General features: G+C 43.7%; 1 protein-coding gene across 1 annotated transcript in view; it reads right to left on the bottom strand.

Moving 5' to 3' along the window:
* The window catches only part of LOC120999187 (peptidase M20 domain-containing protein 2-like), a 157,184-nt gene that overhangs the window by 4,377 nt on the left and 133,577 nt on the right, over positions 1–19,230 (bottom strand). Inside the window, exon 6 of the mRNA XM_040430063.1 lies at positions 8,228–8,363. Coding sequence (XP_040285997.1) covers positions 8,228–8,363 — 136 coding nt within the window. The remainder of the gene's footprint in view (positions 1–8,227; positions 8,364–19,230) is intronic.

The raw sequence follows: 19,230 nt of genomic DNA, 5'->3' as shown, positions 1-19,230 counted from the left end.
AAGCGGGCCTACTTAGGATGGCGGTGTGGTGATTAGAAACACGCTCATTGCTTGTAATAACAACATCTGACCCCATAAGAAAGGTGCCCTCCAGGCATATACATCACCTTCATATACACATATAATATTGACACAAAGAGACTCTTAGACTGGGAAACAAGAGCTGAATGCAAATCTCTGATCAATTGTCAGTAGTCCTTTAGGGCACATCAAATAGAGCCTCTATCCCAGACCATCATATTAATCAGCCTCAGGCAGCTGCACCTGAACAACTAGCAGAAGATGGCTGTTTAAAATACACTAAGTAGTGAACGACATCCATGTAAAAGAGAGACCCCCCTTGCTATTCGGGCCAAAGGTCTTAAGCCTCATGGTTAAAGTCGGCAGATACAGAGGATCAGCCTCAGATCCAACAAGACTTAAACGGACTTAGATAAATACATCATGGAAAAAAAAAAACATGTCCCTAAAGAAATATCAAGTCGTTCGACCTCACTTCACTCTGACAGAGATAGTGACAATGAAGAAACAATGGAAGCATCAGCCGACTCCCCCATCTCTAGAGCTTTTATATCACAGGCTCTATCCAAAGCCGTAAATCCAGTACTAGATGAATTAGTCGAGATAAAAAAAATTAGACACATCAGTCACAGGGTGGAAAACCTAGAAGCTACTCAAACAATAATAATTGAATATACCCAAAAAAATACAGAGACCCTCTCAACTTACCAGCAACACCTTAACAGCCTATATGATTATCTAGAAGACGAGTGTGTAGATCCAGAAGCCGTCTCAAAAGCAGTTATACAAATATGTGAATCCTTACTGGGAGAAGAATATACAGAACCTATCATCCTTGAGAGAGGACACAGAGCACTCCGTCCCAGATCTAAACCTACAGATCCACCCAGAGACATAATATGTAAATTCCTAAAGTTCACCCAAAAAGAGCTAGTGATGAAGAAAGCCAGAGAAAGCTCCAACATTGATTATGAAGGAGCTACCATACTCTTATTCCAAGACCTGGCCCCCTCTACGCTAAATAAAAGATGCATACTCAAACCACTGACTGATATCGTGAGGCACAGATGAATTGCATTCAGATGGCTATTCCCCTTTGGGATGTTAATCTCCTGGAAAGATAAAAAGCTGCTAATCAGATCTTATAAAGACCTCCCGGACATTTTCGCAGTTCTTGAGATAGAAGATCTGAATATACCGGACTGATCAACAACTGAAGATGTCTTCATCCAGTCAGAGATCTCGCCATGGGAAATGGTCAACTACGGAAAACCCAAAGATCCAAGAAGAAGCAAGGAAAACTGACGCAGAGCAGAATCATCTCTAAGGGCGACTGAAAGACTCTGAGTAATAACTACACTATTCCTGATAATTTAATAAGCCAAGATAGAATGTGGCTTTAGTGGTTTCTTACGCACAAACTCCTCTCTCCTAGCTAGAATGGCCAGCAGAAATGCCACAGAGGCTAATCTTAGAGCCTCTGAACATCGAAAGAGGGAGGAGTCCGTGTAGACAAATATAGAAAGAAACTCAATTGTTGGTGGAAGATTTTCCCTAATGTTTGTAGTTTTATTTTTTGCCATGTAGCATGTCTCTCTCCTTACACATACTCCTACGCTGTTGTTGTTCACTATTTTATAATGTTCTCAAACTTCCTCTCCTCACACCATGCCAGCAGGGCATGGTGTAAGAACCTAGTTTGGTTCTTCCTGGAGATTAGAGCTCTCCACATTGATACCCCCTTATGGAGGAAGTTTGTAATAATGTTACATGTTGCTAATATGTTTTTCTCTTATTTTTTTGTACCTAAATTCAGTTGTTTTAACTCCTTTTCCACCTTGAGGGGGGAGGTTGCGGCGCCAGTCCATTCAACCGAAAGAACCAAAATTTGCGTCCTATTTCATGGTAGGATACCAAGATAAAATTTCCTTCTCAAACCACATACATATGTCTAGCCTCAAATTGGCAACATACAATGTCAGAGGCCTGAAATTCCCATGCAAAAGAAATCAGTTTCTCCATCACTTCCACAAAGAAAAAACGCAAATAGTATTTAATCAAGAGACGCATTTTAAACATAGTAAAAAGCCAGACCTATCCAGATCTGGATATACTCTGGATATACTCCAATAGATTAGGGGTTAGCATAGGCCTACACAAACACGTAGCCTTTACGGAGAAAGAAATCAATATAGATAAAGAAGGTAGATTCCTCTTTGTGAAAGGCTATATAAATTCTCAAATATATACATTTGCTAACTTCTATGCCCCAAACATAGCACAAAGATCATGGTTCAACAAAGTGATGCCAAAATTAGAAGAATTCAGAGAAGGCATTACAATCATAGCAGGAGACTTTAATGTTTCACTGGAGCCATCAAAAGATTCCTCCACGGGCAAATCGGCAATTCCATAGAAAACCTTGTCATCTATTAAGAAACAAATGCATTGTAGATCAGTAATAAATACTTGGCGCTCCCTTCACCCAAATGTAAGGGACTACACACACTACTCAGCCCCACATAATTCCTATCACAGGCTATATTACATATTCTTCCCGTCTACACAATTGCAAATAGGCACCATGGTACATTCAGATCATTTCCCGGTATATATGTCATTTAACACCCCAAAGCACCACACTAAAATGTATATATGGAGACTAAATGAAACATTACTAGACACTACAAGTAAAAAGAAAAAGATTGAGGAGAATCTTAGGGTATTCTTCACCCTGAATGAAACGGATGGTATAACACCACACCTTCTCTGGGAATCACACAAATCCGTGATAAGGTCAGACAAGAGAAGATAACCACTCTGTACAATAAAAATGCTAGAATAGAAGCAATACATAAACTCTCCTTAGCGGATCAACACCTATCTGAATTAACAATTCTGAGGGAGAAGATGAGGAATATTCTGAATGTTCAATCTGCTAAATTATACCTTTCACTAAGACAAAAATTCTTCGCACATGGTAATAAAACAACTACATTTATGGTTGCTATGTTAAAACAACGCAGACGGAAAGCCAGGATTTCTGCAATAAAAGATGAAGATAACTCTCTGCTGAAAGATGACACTGGAATTGCCAGAGCATTCGATGGCTATTACTCAGCCTTGTATAACATAGACATAGCTGACTCAGAAACAATTAAAGAAAGAAAAGAATCACTTATACACACCTTCTTAGAAGACATAGACTTACCAACTATCTCATCAGAACAAGCCGCAAAACTCTTCAACCCCATAACTGCACAGGAATTATCCTCAGCGCTAAAATCTATTGCAAAAGGGAAAGCCCCAGGTCCTGATGGCCTACATTTACTCTGCTATACCCGTTTTAACTACATACTGGCCCTTTATCTTCAAAAAATTACAATTCTTCAATAAACGGCTCACCCTTTCTACCCCAAACACTGTCGGCACACATTACCTTCATCCATAAGCCCCAAAAAGACCCCACGCTTTGCGCAAATTATCGCCCCATTTCACTATTAAATTTAGATATCAAATTATTTGCAAAAATTCTGGCATCCAGAATTAAACCACAGTTACAAAATATGATACATCCTGACCAATGTGGTTTTGTACCTGGACGCGAAGGCAAGGACAATACCTACAAAATAATAAACGCCATATCTCTAGGCTAGCTAAAATAAAAAACAAACCATTAACTCTTTTAAGCACGGATCCAGAAAAGGCTTTTGATCGTTTAGCATGGCCCTTTGTCAGGTTCCCTATGCCTTTCATAAACGCGATCTTCTCTATGTATGTATCCCCAAGAGCCTATATAAAGGTCAATGATGTATTATCTCAAGCAGTTACAATCAAAAATAGTACCAGACAAGGCTGTCCCCCTTCACCGTGCATAAGTCCTTGTGTAACTTGCCAAGTGAACAGATGTGACACGGAAAATCCCGGGTCCTGGGTCCCACTGGAACTGACGAAGTCCAAGCAAACTTCAGTCAGCAGCAACCAGTACTGACCTGCACCTGGATGAGGGAAGATAACAGTGGGCACCGACCGACCTGGGAAGCCACCTTTTATGTGCCTGCTAACAAATCCCAGGGAGCCAAGTGTCCACTCCCCATAGGTCATGATCCTGCCCTACACCTGTGTACAAGGCTTTGGTCAGTCATTAGTCAATTAGACCAATGCCGGCCCCCTAATCTACTTTTAACTTGTGGCCAGGTGCTATTCCCATCGCCGGTCGGCGAAGCGCATACGCACGACCGCGTATCCCCTATCGAACCCTTCTTCGAGCGTACATACGGACGCACGACAGGCTCTGCAAGAGTGCGCGAGCGCGTCGACATGGACACCGGAATGGAATCCGCAATAGGCACCGGAGACAAGCTCGGCCGCAGAGTAGTACAGGTAGCCCGGCCAAGCTGTCCCCGAAACCCATGTGGTCTTCCCCTCCGGCGCACATGCGAACGCATCCCCGCGCCGGTTCTCAAATGGGTTGGAACTGGTGTATCAGTGGAGACACGCGTAACCTGTCCCGCACCTCTACGAGGACCCTTTTTGGTCACACCGGAGTGCGAGACAGGTGAGCATCTTACATCCCTTTTGCCTGTGGAGGAATCGGCTTCCCGTCCATACAAAAGTTTTATAAAGCGGTACACTTAGGAAAGATTGTGGACTAGATAAGAAGATCTCCTCATAAACTCTGGATTCCTTTAGAGGAATACTCGTATCACTAATCTCCCGCTGAGATACCTAATTCTTTTTCATTCAAAAAAATAAATAAATAACCCAGAACACCAATTATAACCCAATTATAAGCTCAACACTTATGGAAGAAAGAAAAGATTAGAACATATTGCTCGAAATTCCAATCTCCCCTCTTATGACCTCTTTGATCCTACAGAGTCAGGTTACGACTCCTTACCAGCTAAACTCAAAAATAACATTATGAAGATCGAGGACCTATTAGAGCAAGACGGGACCTTCCCTGACCTAGTAACACTTAGAACCAAACTACAGATAAACATGCTACAACACGAACATCTCAAGTTTACATTCAAGAGAGGCATGACACAGAACAGACAAATAAATACTCTTTCCTGGTTTGAGACTTTGATATCCCAGATGAATACTCCTCCCAAACCACCTCTCTCTACAGGAAGCGGAACTGCCGTCTTCTTTGCACTTTATTAAGGAATGGGAAAGAGATCAGGGCAAGACATTTACTGACGCAGAGCTTAAGGTCATGTTGACAGCACCAAAAAACACATCCAGGTGTGTTACAGTACAAGAAAATTCCTATAAGATACTAACAAGATGGTATCTGACCCCAGATAGGTTAAGGGAGATGTACAGTACAACCTCAGACCTATGTTGGAGATAACAGGCTCAGGTGGGAAATTTTTTCCACATATGGTGGAACTGCCCTAAGTTAACATACTTCTGGAAAGAAATCTTAAAACATATTACCACTTCTTTTAAACCAGAGATTGCCATTTTGTCTCTATTGCCACCTGAGTGCCCTATAAACCTGAAAAAATTGGCTAGAATCCTGCTTGCTTCCGCCCGCCTCCTTATAGCCTACAATTGGAAGTCAGAAACACCTTCCACAATCACACAATGGATAACCAAAATGGATGATTTAGCTAGACTAGAAGAGCTTTCCAACTGGGAACTCAGAAGTCACTATATATTTGAAAATATTTAGTCCCCATGTACCAATAATAAGCCTAAAATTTGAGGATAAAGGAAGGAGAACAGACCTAAGACGGGGTGGTAATTGAAAGCAATCGCCACATATAGGAGGAGGGACGCTAGGATCCCAAGAATCTCATACACCTTTAAAAAATGTACCTTTTTTGGACTGGTGCGCTTGCAACCCGCCTACCATCTCTTTCATGAAGCAAACTTGACTCAGTTGAGCCTCACACCCCCCCCCCCCAAGTTCTTGTTTCTTTGGTTCTTTGTTAATATGTCTTTAACTCTTTGCAATTATTACAACAGCATTGATACAAACTATCCAATAGGATAAGACCTCCTGTTTTCTATATACCTTAGTATGGCTCCTTTTTAGATTGTGCGGTATCTCTATCTAACAGAAGCAGTCTTAATCCAACTAGATACAGCCAGGCAAGGAAGTCTGTGTCTGTAACTATTATCAAATTAATTAATAAAAAAAAAAATCATACTTACCTCATCCACTTGATCATGAAGTGTCGGTTGCTGACATCTTGATTGAAGATCTAGCGTGAAATCTCTTGCGGCCCGTAATGACATCATCACATCGGCCAGTGTGGTGACGACATATTTCACCATGCACGGGATTTCGTGTGAGATCTTCAATCAAGATGGCGGCTGGCTCTTCATACTCAAACGGATGAGTTAAGTATGATTTTTAAAAAATTTTACCGCCATTCAGAGAAACTCGATTCGCTACCACAAAGCATGAGGAAATACGTCTTCGGGGCAAATAGAATTTTCCCTGAAATTCGTATCGAATTCCACTTCGTTGACTTCGATTCGCTCAACTGTAATAGAATCACTGTTATTATACATGTATGCTCTGTCGGTGAACACATGGTGTTGGGAGGCAATAGCTAAGGGGCTATATCCTCGTACACAACATATATATTTTTCTTTTTGAATATTTCACCCAGATATCCAAGTAGAAAACCTCTCTCTTTTTAATATATGTGTATCAATAAAGTTATTTAGGGGCAGTGAGGCCGGATGTTTTTTTCACTGACTCTATACCAACTAATGGTTGACTTACTTTGAGACATAATTATACACCAGAATGGGGCCAAAATTTTTAGCAAAATGGCTCATCTTAAGCCCCGTCCCCTTTCCTGTAAAGCTCCCCCCACTTTCAGATAATCCCTGCCTTACTGTCTAGTATGTAGGAAAAAGAAGTAGAAATCCTAGAAATGCCAAATTGTGACAGATTTTTGTCACAGGCATATTAGTAAATCTAGGTCAATGTATGTTAATACAGTGCATGGTATAAAGGAGGTTCACCTTTATTAGTTGTGCTTTAGGCACAGCATTAGTGAAAGCTTGAAAGGGGTTATCCGAATTCTAAAAGATCCCCTTCAATGCCCGGAACCCTCATATACATTATACTTATCTGCTCCCCAACACCTGCGTTGCTCCAAATCCCTGCACGGCCACCGCTCCATCTCCCCATCTCCGGATGTTAGCAGTCTGCAATTGTGACATATCTTAATACCCCTTTAACTGGCGGTGGATGGCCAAATTTATGTACAGGGACCGGCTTCTACATAACTTCAGCGTCTCCACTGCCTGTCTAAATCTATGCCAGCAACCTTGCTGGAGTAGACAGACCATTTTCTACTCCTAAAACAGGTGTAGAAAATTATGAATGAGACGGGCCTGTACGTCCACCCTCTTCCCCACGCACACCACGCCCCCTTTTGTAGTCATAGATTACGGCGCAAGTAACCCTCGAGCTGCAATATGCAACAGATATACACCAAAAAGTGGCGTATATCTGTTTGCAAATGATCACCTTTGTGTTTCTGTCACATGTAACTTAGATTCTTCAATAAAGCTTTGGGATTTTATTTGGATTATGCTGGAACATCCTGCCCTTACATATCTCATTAAAGCCAAACTAAGGACGAGACACTTTGTAATTTAGCATATAGCAATTCTTGTTTCAATTTACTACTACAGACACGGTGAGCTACTACATATTTAGTAACATAGTTTATAAGGCTGAAAAAGGGCATCTGTCCATCCAGTTCAGCCTGTTATCCTGCAAGTTGAATCATAGCAAGAAGAAAAAAGACCCCTGTGAGGTAGTAGCCAATTTTCCTCACTATATTTTCTCCCGATCCTTTTCTTCTTCCAGGAGATAAGCTGCCACCAGAGGTGTTTAGCAGCAGCTTTCTTCCCTCTCCCCATTGAAAACACATATGTTCAGCAGAACCAAATGTGTATAGGGAAATCAGGAGAGATAGCTGTTGGCCGTATAGGGGCCTTAAGTAAAGGCCTTGAATATTATTATCATGGGAAACAATGGTGATACAGTTCTTTATATCCCCTCAACAAACCCACAGAACATACGTCATAAAAAATTATCAATTTCTGGTTACAAAATTGTGCTGTTAAGACTAGATAAACACTAAATACTCTAAATATGCTGGATTCCCTTCACATGAAATATTTGAAACTACTCACTAAAAGTTTACCCATACTCAAACCTTACCTGCTATAGCTTTTAACTCCAATTCTTCACTACCAAACTGCATTCCCAGTTGCTTGCCATTCTCCTTGTATGTTTTTGAGAGAGTTTTGTTCAGAAGCACATCATAATAATCATGGGTAGAAGAGGACAGCTCCACCTGGAAGGGACAGGACAGCAGGAAGAAAATAATCAGTGGTAGCATTGTGTTAATTTACAGTTAAAACGTATTGGCGTCATAAATAGGTTAGAAACACTGGATTTTGTAGCATATTAGTTTTTTTTTAGTTATGCAAAGAATCAACAGGTGATATACAAATAATTACCAGGATGATTTTTCCCTCCTAAAAAGTCACAACAAAATAAGGTTAGCAAACAAAATACCCATGTGAAAAAGAACAATGTATATAATGTATTTGACTTAAGCTAAACTTCAACACCAGCCACTAAATGCATTTTCTGCCAAAAGTATTTGGACACTCTTCCTAATCATTGGGTTCATATGTCTTGCACATTGCAAACAAGTGCTTAAAATCAAGCATAAAGAACTTGGTAGCTTTAAATGCAGCATTGTTCTAGAATACGACCTTTTCTACAAGTCTGCATGTAAAATTTCTAATCCGCTAGATTTGCCCCAGTCAGCTATAAGTACTATTATTGCAAAGTGGAAGTGTCTACAGGTCTAGGGAGAACAACAGCTCAGTCAATCATCAAGAGGTTGGGTATGACATATGCTACCTCAGAAAAAAATGTAAAGTGCCTAATGTAAATGAACATCAGTGTCTCATCTATAAATTCCTCATTTAGCTACATGGGCACAAATCTCGAGAGTCACACTCCAGAGTCTTATAGAAAGCCTTACCAGAAAAGTGGAGACTGCTATAGCTATAAAGGTGGTCCATTTCTATATTAACAGCTATGGTTTTGTAATGGGTCGTCCAACAAGTTCATATGCAGTACAGTAGGTGTGATCATCAGGTGCCAACATATTTTTGGCCATACAGAGCAGGTCATATGACTCAAATTGCAAGATGTGATTTCCTCACAATTTGGCTTTAATTCTTAAAATACTGCTTTATATACTCTCATCTATCACTAGAATGTTATAGTCTGGTAGGCAACTGTGACATCACAAATGTGTTTCCATAAGGTAAGCTGCTGTGGCTTGTATTATTTCCTTGTCAGGTAAGCTTATATGACATCACAATAAGGTTTCAGTCAGGTTAGGGGCCTTCAGCTTCTGTGACAAAACAAGAATGTTAATGTGAGGTGAACTTCTGTGACATCACAAGTGGGTTTTGCTAGGCAGTGCAAGTTACTTTGACATTACAGCGGTGTGTCTATCAGGTGACATTTTGTGACATCATAGGTAGAGTTGAGCGAACACCTGGATGTTCGGGTTCGAGAAGTTCGGCCGAACTTCCCGGAAATGTTCGGGATCCGAACCCGACCCGAACTTCGTCCCGAACCCGAACCCGAACTCCATTGAAGTCAATGGGGACCAGAACTTTTCGGCACTAAATAGGCTGTAAAACAGCCCAGGAAAGAGCTAGAGGGCTGCAAAAGGCAGCAACATGTAGGTAAATCCTCTGCAAACAAATGTGGATAGGGAAATTAATAAAAAAATTAAAAAAAATTAACCAATATCAATTGGACAGAGGTCCCATAGCAGAGAATCGGGCTTCACGTCAGCAGAGAATCAGTCTCTTCATGCCATAGCAGAGAATCTGGCTTCATGTCAGCAGAGAATCAGTCTTCATGTCATAGCAGTGAATCAGGCTTCACGTCACCCACCACTGGAACAGGCCACTGTCACATATTTAGGCCCCGGCACCCAGACAGAGGAGAGAGGTCCCGTAACAGAGATTCAGGCTTCATGTCAGCAGAGAATCAGTCATCATGTCATAGCAGAGAATCAGGCTTCACGTCACCCACCACAGGAACAGGCCACTGTCACATATTTAGGCCCCGGCACCCAGACAGAGGAGAGAGGTCCCGTAACAGAGATTCAGGCTTCATGTCAGCACAGAATCAGTCTTCATGTCATAGCAGAGAATCAGGCTTCACGTCACCCACCACTGGAACAGGCCACTGTCACATATTTAGGCCCCGGCACCCAGACAGAGGAGAGAGGTCCCGTAACAGAGATTCAGGCTTCATGTCAGCACATAATCAGTCTTCATGTCATAGCAGAGAATCAGGCTTCACGTCACCCACCACTGGAACAGGCCACTGTCACATATTTAGGCCCCGGCACCCAGACAGAGGAGAAAGGTCCCGTAACAGAGATTCAGGCTTCATGTCAGCAGAGAATAAGTCTTCATGTCATAGCAGAGAATCAGGCTTCACGTCACCCACCACAGGAACAGGCCACTGTCACATATTTAGGCCCCGGCACCCAGACAGAGGAGAGAGGTCCCGTAACAGAGATTCAGGCTTCATGTCAGCACAGAATCAGTCTTCATGTCATAGCAGAGAATCAGGCTTCACATCACCCACCACTGGAACAGGCCACTGTCACATATTTAGGCCCCGGCACCCAGACAGAGGAGAGAGGTCCCGTAACAGAGATTCAGGCTTCATGTCAGCACAGAATCAGTCTTCATGTCATAGCAGAGAATCAGGCTTCACGTCACCCACCACTGGAACAGGCCACTGTCACATATTTAGGCCCCGGCACCCAGACAGAGGAGAGAGGTCCCGTAACAGAGATTCAGACTTCATGTCAGCACAGAATCAGTCTTCATGTCATAGCAGAGAATCAGGCTTCACGTCACCCACCACTGGAACAGGCCACTGTCACATATTTAGGCCCAGGCACCCAGGCAGAGGAGAGAGGTCCCGTAACAGAGATTCAGGCTTCATGCCAGCAGTGAATCAGTCTTCATGTCATAGCAGAGAATCAGGCTTCACGTCACCCACCACTGGAACAGGCCACTGTCACACATTTAGGCCCCGGCACCCAGACAGAGGAGAGGTTCATTCAACTTTGGGTTGCCCCGCAATATAATGGTAAAATGAAAATAAAATAGGATTGAATGAGGAAGTGCCCTGGAGTACAATAATATATTGTTAAGGGGAGGTAGTTAATGTCTAATCTGCACAAGGGATGGACAGGTCCTGTGGGATCCATGCCTGGTTCATTTTTATGAACGTCAGCTTGTCCACATTGGCTGTAGACAGGCGCCTGCGTTTGTCTGTAATGACGCCCCCTGCCGTGCTGAATACACGTTCAGACAAAACGCTGGCCGCCGGGCAGGCCAGCACCTCCAAGGCATAAAAGGCTAGCTCTGGCCACGTGGACAATTTGGAGACCCAGAAGTTGAATGGGGCCGAACCATCAGTCAGTACGTGGAGGGGTGTGCACAGGTACTGTTCCACCATGTTAGTGAAATGTTGCCTCCTGCTAACACGTTCCGTATCAGGTGGTGGTGCAGTTAGCTGTGGCGTGGTGACAAAACTTTTCCACATCTCTGCAATGCTAACCCTGCCCTCAGAGGAGCTGGCCGTGACACAGCTGCATTGGCGACCTCTTGCTCCTCCTCTGCCTTCGCCTTGGGCTTCCACTGGTTCCCCTGTGACATTTGGGAATGCTCTCAGTAGCGCGTCTACCAACGTGCGCTTGTACTCGCGCATCTTCCTATCATGCTCCAGTGTAGGAAGTAAGGTGGGCACATTGTCTTTGTACCGGGGATCCAGCAGGGTGGCAAACCAGTACCAGTAGTCCGCACACGTTAAAATGTGGGCAACTCTGCTGTCGTTGCGCAGGCACTGCAGCATGTAGTCGCTCATGTGTGCCAGGCTGCCCAGAGGTAAGGACAAGCTGTCCTCTGTGGGAGGCGTATCGTCATCGTCCTGTGTTTCCCCCCAGCCACGCACCAGTGATGGGCCCGAGCTGCTTTGGGTGCCACCCCGCTGTGAACATGCTTCATCCTCATCCTCCTCCTCCACCTCCTCCTCCTTATCCTCATCCTCCTCGTCCTCCAGTAGTGGGCCCTGTCTGGCCACATTTGTACCTGGCCTCTGGTGTTGCAAAAAACCTTCCCCTGAGTCACTTCGAAGAGACTGGCCTGAAAGTGCTAAAAATGACCCCTCTTCCTCCTCTTCCTCCTGGGCCACCTCCTCTTCCATCATCGCCCTAAGTGTTTTCTCAAGGAGACATAGAAGTGGTATTGTAACGCTGATAACGGTGTCATCGCCACTGGCCATGTTGGTGGAGTACTCGAAACAGCGCAACAGGGCACACAGGTCTCGCATGGAGGCCCAGTCATTGGTGGTGAAGTGGTGCTGTTCCGCAGTGCGACTGACCCGTGCGTGCAGCAGCTGAAACTACACTATGGCCTGCTGCTGCTCGCACAGTCGGTCCAGCATGTGCAAGGTGGAGTTCCACCTGGTGGGCACATCGCATATGAGGCGGTGAGCGGGAAGGCCGAAGTTACGCTGTAGCGCAGACAGGCGTGCAGCAGCAAGGTGTGAACGCCGGAAGCGCGAACAGACGGCCCGCACTTTATGCAGCAGCTCTGACATGTCGGGGTAGTTGCGAATGAACTTCTGCACCACCAAATTCAGCACATGCGCCAGGCAAGGGATATGTGAGTCATACGGCTAGTCCCAGAGCTGCTACGAGATTTTCGCCCATTATCGCACACCACCAGGCCTGGGGGGGGGGCTTGAGGCTCACCGGCAGCAACCACTCGTCGGTCTGTTGTTCTATACCCCGCCACAACTCTGTGCGGTGTGGGGCCTGTCCCCCAAACATATGAGTTTCAGAACGGCCTGCTGACGTTTACCCCGGATGTGCTGAAGTTGGTGGTGAAGGTGTGAGGCTGACGAATGAGCAGGTGGAAGAAGAGGAGGAGGAAGCTGAGTAGAGGAGGAGGAGACAGGAGGCAAAGAATGTTGCCCTGCGATCATTGGCGGCGGAAGGATGTGCGCCAAACAGCTCTCGACTGGGGCCCAGCCGCCACTACATTTACCCATTGTGCAGTTAGGGAGATATAGCGTCACTGGCCGTGCTTACTGGTCCACGTATCTGTGGTTAGGTGGACCGTTGCCACAGATGGCGTTGCGCAGTGCACACTTTTTATCGGACACTTGGTTGTGCAGGGAAGGCACGGCTCTCTTGGAAAAGTAGTGGCGGCTGGGAACAACATACTGTGGACAGCAAGCGACATGAGCTGTTTGAAGCTGTCTGTGTCCACCAGCCTAAATGACAGCATTTCATAGGCCAGTAGTTTAGAAATGCTGGCATTCAGGGCAGGATCGGGGTGGCTAGGTGGAATTTACGCTTTCTCTCAAATGTTTGTGAGATGGAGAGCTGAACGCTGCCGTGTGACATGGTTGAGATGCTTGGTGACGCAGGTGGTGGTGTTGGTGGTACATTGCCATGTTTGCTGGGCGGCAGGTGCCAACGTTCCTCCAGAAGCGGAGGAAGAGGCCGAGGCGGCGGCATGCAGCAGAAGAGGCCCGAGGCGGCAGCAGCAGAAGAGGTAGCAGGGGGAGCCTGAGTGACTTCTTTGTTTTTAAGGTGTTACTCCACTGCAGTTCATGCTTTGCATGCAGGTGCCTGGTCATGCAGGTTGTGCTAAGGTTCAGAAGGTTAATTCCTCTCTTCAGGCTCTGATGGCACAGCGTGCAAACCACTCGGGTCTTGTCCTCAGCACATTGTTTAAAGAAGTGCCATGCCAGGGAACTCCTTGAAGCTGCCTTTGGGGTGGTCGGTCCCAGATGGCGGCGGTCAGTAGCAGCGGAGTCTCTTGGCGGCGGGTGTTCTGATTTTGCCCACTGCTCCCTCTTTTGCTACGCTGTTGCTCGGTCTCACCACTGCCTCTTCCTCCGAACTGTGAAAGTCAGTGGCACGACCTTCATTCCAATGTGGGGTCTAGGACCTCATCATCCCTGCATCGTCTTCACCCAGTCTTGATCCCTGACCTCCTGTTCAGTCTGGCACACTGCAGAAAGACGCAGCAGTTGGCACCTGTGTTTCGTCATCATCAGAGACGTGCTAAGGTGGTATTCCATGTCCTCATCATCAGGAAACATAAGTGGTTGTGCGTTAGTGCATTCTTTCTCTTCCACCCCTGGGGAAGGGCTTAGGTGGATGCCCTTGGGAAACCCCTGGCAGCAGAGTCTTCAAACAGCATAAGAGACTGCTGCATAACTTGAGGCTCAGACAGTTTCCCTGATATGTATGGGGGGTGATGTGACAGACTGATGGGCTTGGTTTTCATGCGCCATCTGTGCGCTTTCTGCAGAAGACTGGGTGGGAGATAATGTGAACGTGCTGGATCCACTGTCGGCCACCCAATTGACTAATGCCTGTACCTGCTCAGGCCTTACCATCCTTAGAACGGCATTGGGCCCCACCAAAATATCGCTGTAAATTCTGCTGGCTACTGGGACCTGAGGTAGTTGGTTCACTAGGACGTGTGGCTGTGGCAGAACGGCCACGTCCTCTCCCAGCACCAGAGGGTCCACTAACACCACCACGACCATGTTCACATCCGCGTCCCTTATTAGATGTTTTCCTCATTGTTCCCGTTCACCACAATTTTGAAAATGGCAAATTTTGGAATAGTTTTTCAACCCAGAACAAAAACTGTGCTTTTACGGTCACTACAAATAATTTGACCAGCTAAAACAGTACCGATTTGGTTGAATAGAAATGTGAGGCCTATTATTTTTGCGCTGTGTGACAGGTATACGTTTTATCACAGAATTAGACTTGTATCTGCACGGTAGCGTGTGTGTTAAGTTTTTCTGAATGACACTATCAGCACCTTGAATCTAAGATATCCTTTTTGGGATAGATTTAAAGTAGGCCTGATATAGCATAAACTACTTATTTTGAGAATGGCAAATTTGGGAATAGTTTTTCAACCCAGAACAAAAACTGTGCTTTTACGGTCACTACAAATAATTTGACCAGCTAAAACAGTACAGATTTGGTTGAATAGAAATGTGAGGCCTATTTTTTTTGCGCTGTGTAAAAGGTATACGTTTAATCACAGAATTAGACTTGTATCTGCACGGTAGCGTGTGTGTTAAGTTTTTTCTGAATGACACTATCAGCACCTTGAATCTAAGATATCCTTTTGGGATAGATTTAAAGTAGGCCTGATATAGCATAAACTACTAATTTTTGAGAATGGCAAATTTGGGAATTAGTTTTTCAACCCAGAACAAAAACTGTGCTTTTACGGTCACTACAAATAATTTGACCAGCTAAAACAGTACAGATTTGGTTGAATAGAAATGTGAGGCCTATTTTTTTCGCGCTGTGTGACAGATATACCTTTAATCACAGAATTAGACTTGTATCTGCACGGTAGCATGTGTGTTAAGTTTTTCTGAATGACACTATCAGCACCTTGAATCTAAGATATCCTTTTTGGGATAGATTGAAAGTAGGCCTGATATAGCAGAAACTACTTTATTTTGAGAATGGCAAATTGGGAATAGTTTTTCAACCCAGAACAAAAACTGTGCTTTTACGGTCACTACAAATAATTTGACCAGCTAAAACAGTACAGATTTGGTTGAATAGAAATGTGAGGCCTATTTTTTTTGCGCTGTGTGACAGGTATACGTTTAATCACAGAATTAGACTTGTATCTGCACGGTAGCGTGTGTGTTAAGTTTTTCTGAATGACACTATCAGCACCTTGAATCTAAGATATCCTTTTTGGATAATAAACTCAGGCGTACTCGTATAATGTAGGATTACAAGGTCTATAGTAATTCACACTATGGATTTTGATGCATTACTTGGGGAGCAAAGGTAGAGTGGCTCACAACACACAAGATTTAGACCTAATCACTAAAGTAATAATTAAGCCTAAATCTAGCAGTGTCTCTTTGTCAATGGTCAATTAGCCAAGACACTGTCTAGAGACAAAGTATCCTTATCTAGCCACAGCTCAGGCAGCTCTAAAGTAGCATAGAACACTTTGTATGCAAACCACCATGTGCACGGTCCAGCAGGAAGTCGATCAATGCGAACATGGAGAGTGCACGTGGAGGAAGAAAGATACTGCAACTAACATCAGTGGAACAAATCCTACTCTATGCATTTCATGTGTCCCTGTTGCAGACAGCTCATCAGGAGATAGGACATGCAGTAATTTATAAGAACAGGCTAAGAAAAGGAATTTCGGTATGGAGCTGCACATGTAGCGTGCAGCGTCTCCGGCACTAGTATGGCCATGTGTGCTTGCTAAATTGCACTCATTATAGGGAGAAGCCAAGAGTGGAGTATGAATGATATCTATCAGGACTGATGCCAGAGAGCAGAGCATGACTACTCCCTGTCACGCATTGCCCTGTATTAATTTACAGTTGTACATCCATACTTGCTTCTTTCAATTAGGTCAGAGGGGACCATTAGGCAGCCATATAGACGGCTATAAATGAATTTCTGGGAAGTGAGTAGGAGAGAGGAGATATATACATGTTATTCACCAGACTGCACATCCTTTAGGGAGACTGCAGGGAGACTTATTCTGTGTCAGTTTTATTTATTTATTCCTTAATTTACTTATTCCTACATCAGCCATAAATTAACCACTTTCCGTCCGCCCATAGGATATAAACGTCCTATGGGTGGACCTCTATTTCTGAAAGCACGTTTTAAAACGTGCTTTCAGAAATAGCAGCTGCACGCTAATCGTGCAGCTGCTGATTCGGGTTGCCCGCTGTCAGTGCCAGCAGGGCAACCCTAAGACAAGGCAGGGACAGTGCCCAGGTGTCCCTGCCTTCTGGATCGCTGCTTACACAGCGCTCACAGAGCGCTGTGTATGCAGAGCAGGAAGCGCTATGCGCTTCCTGTTCCGGCCCGGCGGTCATGTGACCGCCGTGACCGGAGAGTGCAGGGGCTGTGTGAGGTCTCTCAGAGACCTCGATCAGCCCTGCTCTGAGGCTGTACAGTGCTGGATTGCTGCTGTACAGCCTCTCTAATTAAATAAAAGGTTGAAAATAAAAAAATAAAAAAAAGTTTCACATGTAAAAAAAAAAAGTCCCCAAGTAAGGAATGAAAAAAAAAATTTAAAAAATAGAAAAATAAAATAAAATAGACATATTTGGTATTGCCGCGTCCGTAAAAACCATCTCTAGAAAAATATAACATGACCTAACCCCTCAGGTGACACCGTAAAAAAAAAATTAAAAACTGTGTCAAAACAAGCAATTTTTGTCACCTTGCATCACAAAAGGTGCAACACCAAGTGATCAAAAACGCGTATGTCCCCACAAAATAGTACCAATAAAACCGTCACCTCATCCCGCAAAAAAATGAGCCCCTACATAAGAAAATCTCTCAAATAATAAAAAAACTATAGCTCTCAGAACATGGACACATTAAAACATAATTTTTTTTTTGTTTCAAAATGCTATTATTGTGTAAAACTTTAATAAATGAGAAAAAGTATACATATTAGGTATCGCCACGTCCGTAACGATCTGCTCTATAAAACTGTCACATGACCTAACCCCTCAGGTGAACTCTGTAAAATAAATAAATAGAAACTGTGCTAAAACAACCAATTTTTTGGTCACCTTGCCATATAAAGTGTTATAATGAATGATCAAAAAATCCTATGTACCCAAAAATAGTAGCAATTAAACTGGCGCCTTATCCCCTAGTTTCCAAAATGGGGTCACTTCTTGGGAGTTTCTACTGTAAGGGTGCATCAGGGGGCTTCAAATGGGACATGGCATCTAAAAACCATGCGGAGTTCCTTTTCTTCTGTGCCCTGCCGTGTGCCCATACAGCAGTTTATGACCACATGTGTGGTGTTTCTGTAAACCGCAGAATCTGGGTAATAAATATTGAGTTTTGTTTGGCTGTTAACCATCGATGTGTTAAAGAAATAAATTGATTAAAATGGAAAATCTGCCAAAAAAGTGAAATTTAAAAATGTGATCTCCATTATCCTTTAATTCTTGTGGAACACCTAAAGGGTTAACAAAGTTTGTAAAATCGGTTTTGAATACCTTGAGGGGTGTAGTTTCTACAATGGGGTCATTTATGGGGGTATCCACTATGTAGGCCCCACAAAGTGACTTCAGACCTGAACTGGTCCTTAAAAAGTGGCTTTTGGCAATTTTCTTAAAAATTTGAAGAATTGCTTCTAAACTTCTAAGCCTTCTAACGTCCTAAAAAAATTAAATGACATTTCCAAAATGATGCCAACATAAAGTAGACATATGGGGAATGTTAAGTAATAAATATTTTATGAGGTATCACTTTCAGTTTTAAAAGCAGAGAAATTGAAATTTAGAAAATTGCGAATTTTTCAAATTTTTGGGTAAATTTGGGATTTTTTCATAAATAAAGGTGAAATATTTTGACTCAAATTTATGACTATCATGAAGTACAATGTGTCACGAGAAAACAATCTCTGAATGACTTGGATAAATAAAGGCGTTCCAAAGTTATTACCACATAAAGTGAGATATGTCAGTTTTGCAAAATTTGGCCTGGTCAGGAAGGGGGCAAATGGCCCAGATGGCAGGTGGTTAAGATATGTAATTTAATACCAATAAGATTGAAGCCTGTATTATTCCACTGCCAGAGTACCAACCAATACTATCCAGTCTGCACGCCTCAGGGGGGCCAGGTTTTAATGATCAGCATGTTTAGCTGACCTAAATTTTTTCACATTATTCTTCAAAGTCTCCATTTCTTGGAAAAGTCAGCAAGATGCAGAGAGATGAGGAGCTGGGTGTTCCTGATGAAATATTCTCATTGATATTAGATGATGTGGAAAAGGTCAAAAAGCAGATAGCAGAAGAAGGGCTCCCACCTGTTGGGCTGGAGAGCGCTGCAGTAGAAGTGGGTACAGCCCCTGTTTAAAGGTGCATTAAAGGTGGCGCGTAGCCATTAACAATGAAGACTGACTATACAGTGTGGTCATCATTATTAAATGAAACGCAGCAGCGGGCTAATTGGCCACACGGTTCTTCACCACATCACCGCTCTGTGTGGCCCTAAGGCAGAGTGGCCTGGGTATACCTGACTTATAGTGATT

The sequence above is a fragment of the Bufo bufo genome, chromosome 4 (genome assembly GCF_905171765.1).
Source record: "Bufo bufo chromosome 4, aBufBuf1.1, whole genome shotgun sequence".
NCBI lineage: Eukaryota > Metazoa > Chordata > Amphibia > Anura > Bufonidae > Bufo > Bufo bufo.
This window is presented reverse-complemented; position numbering and strand designations above follow the sequence as displayed.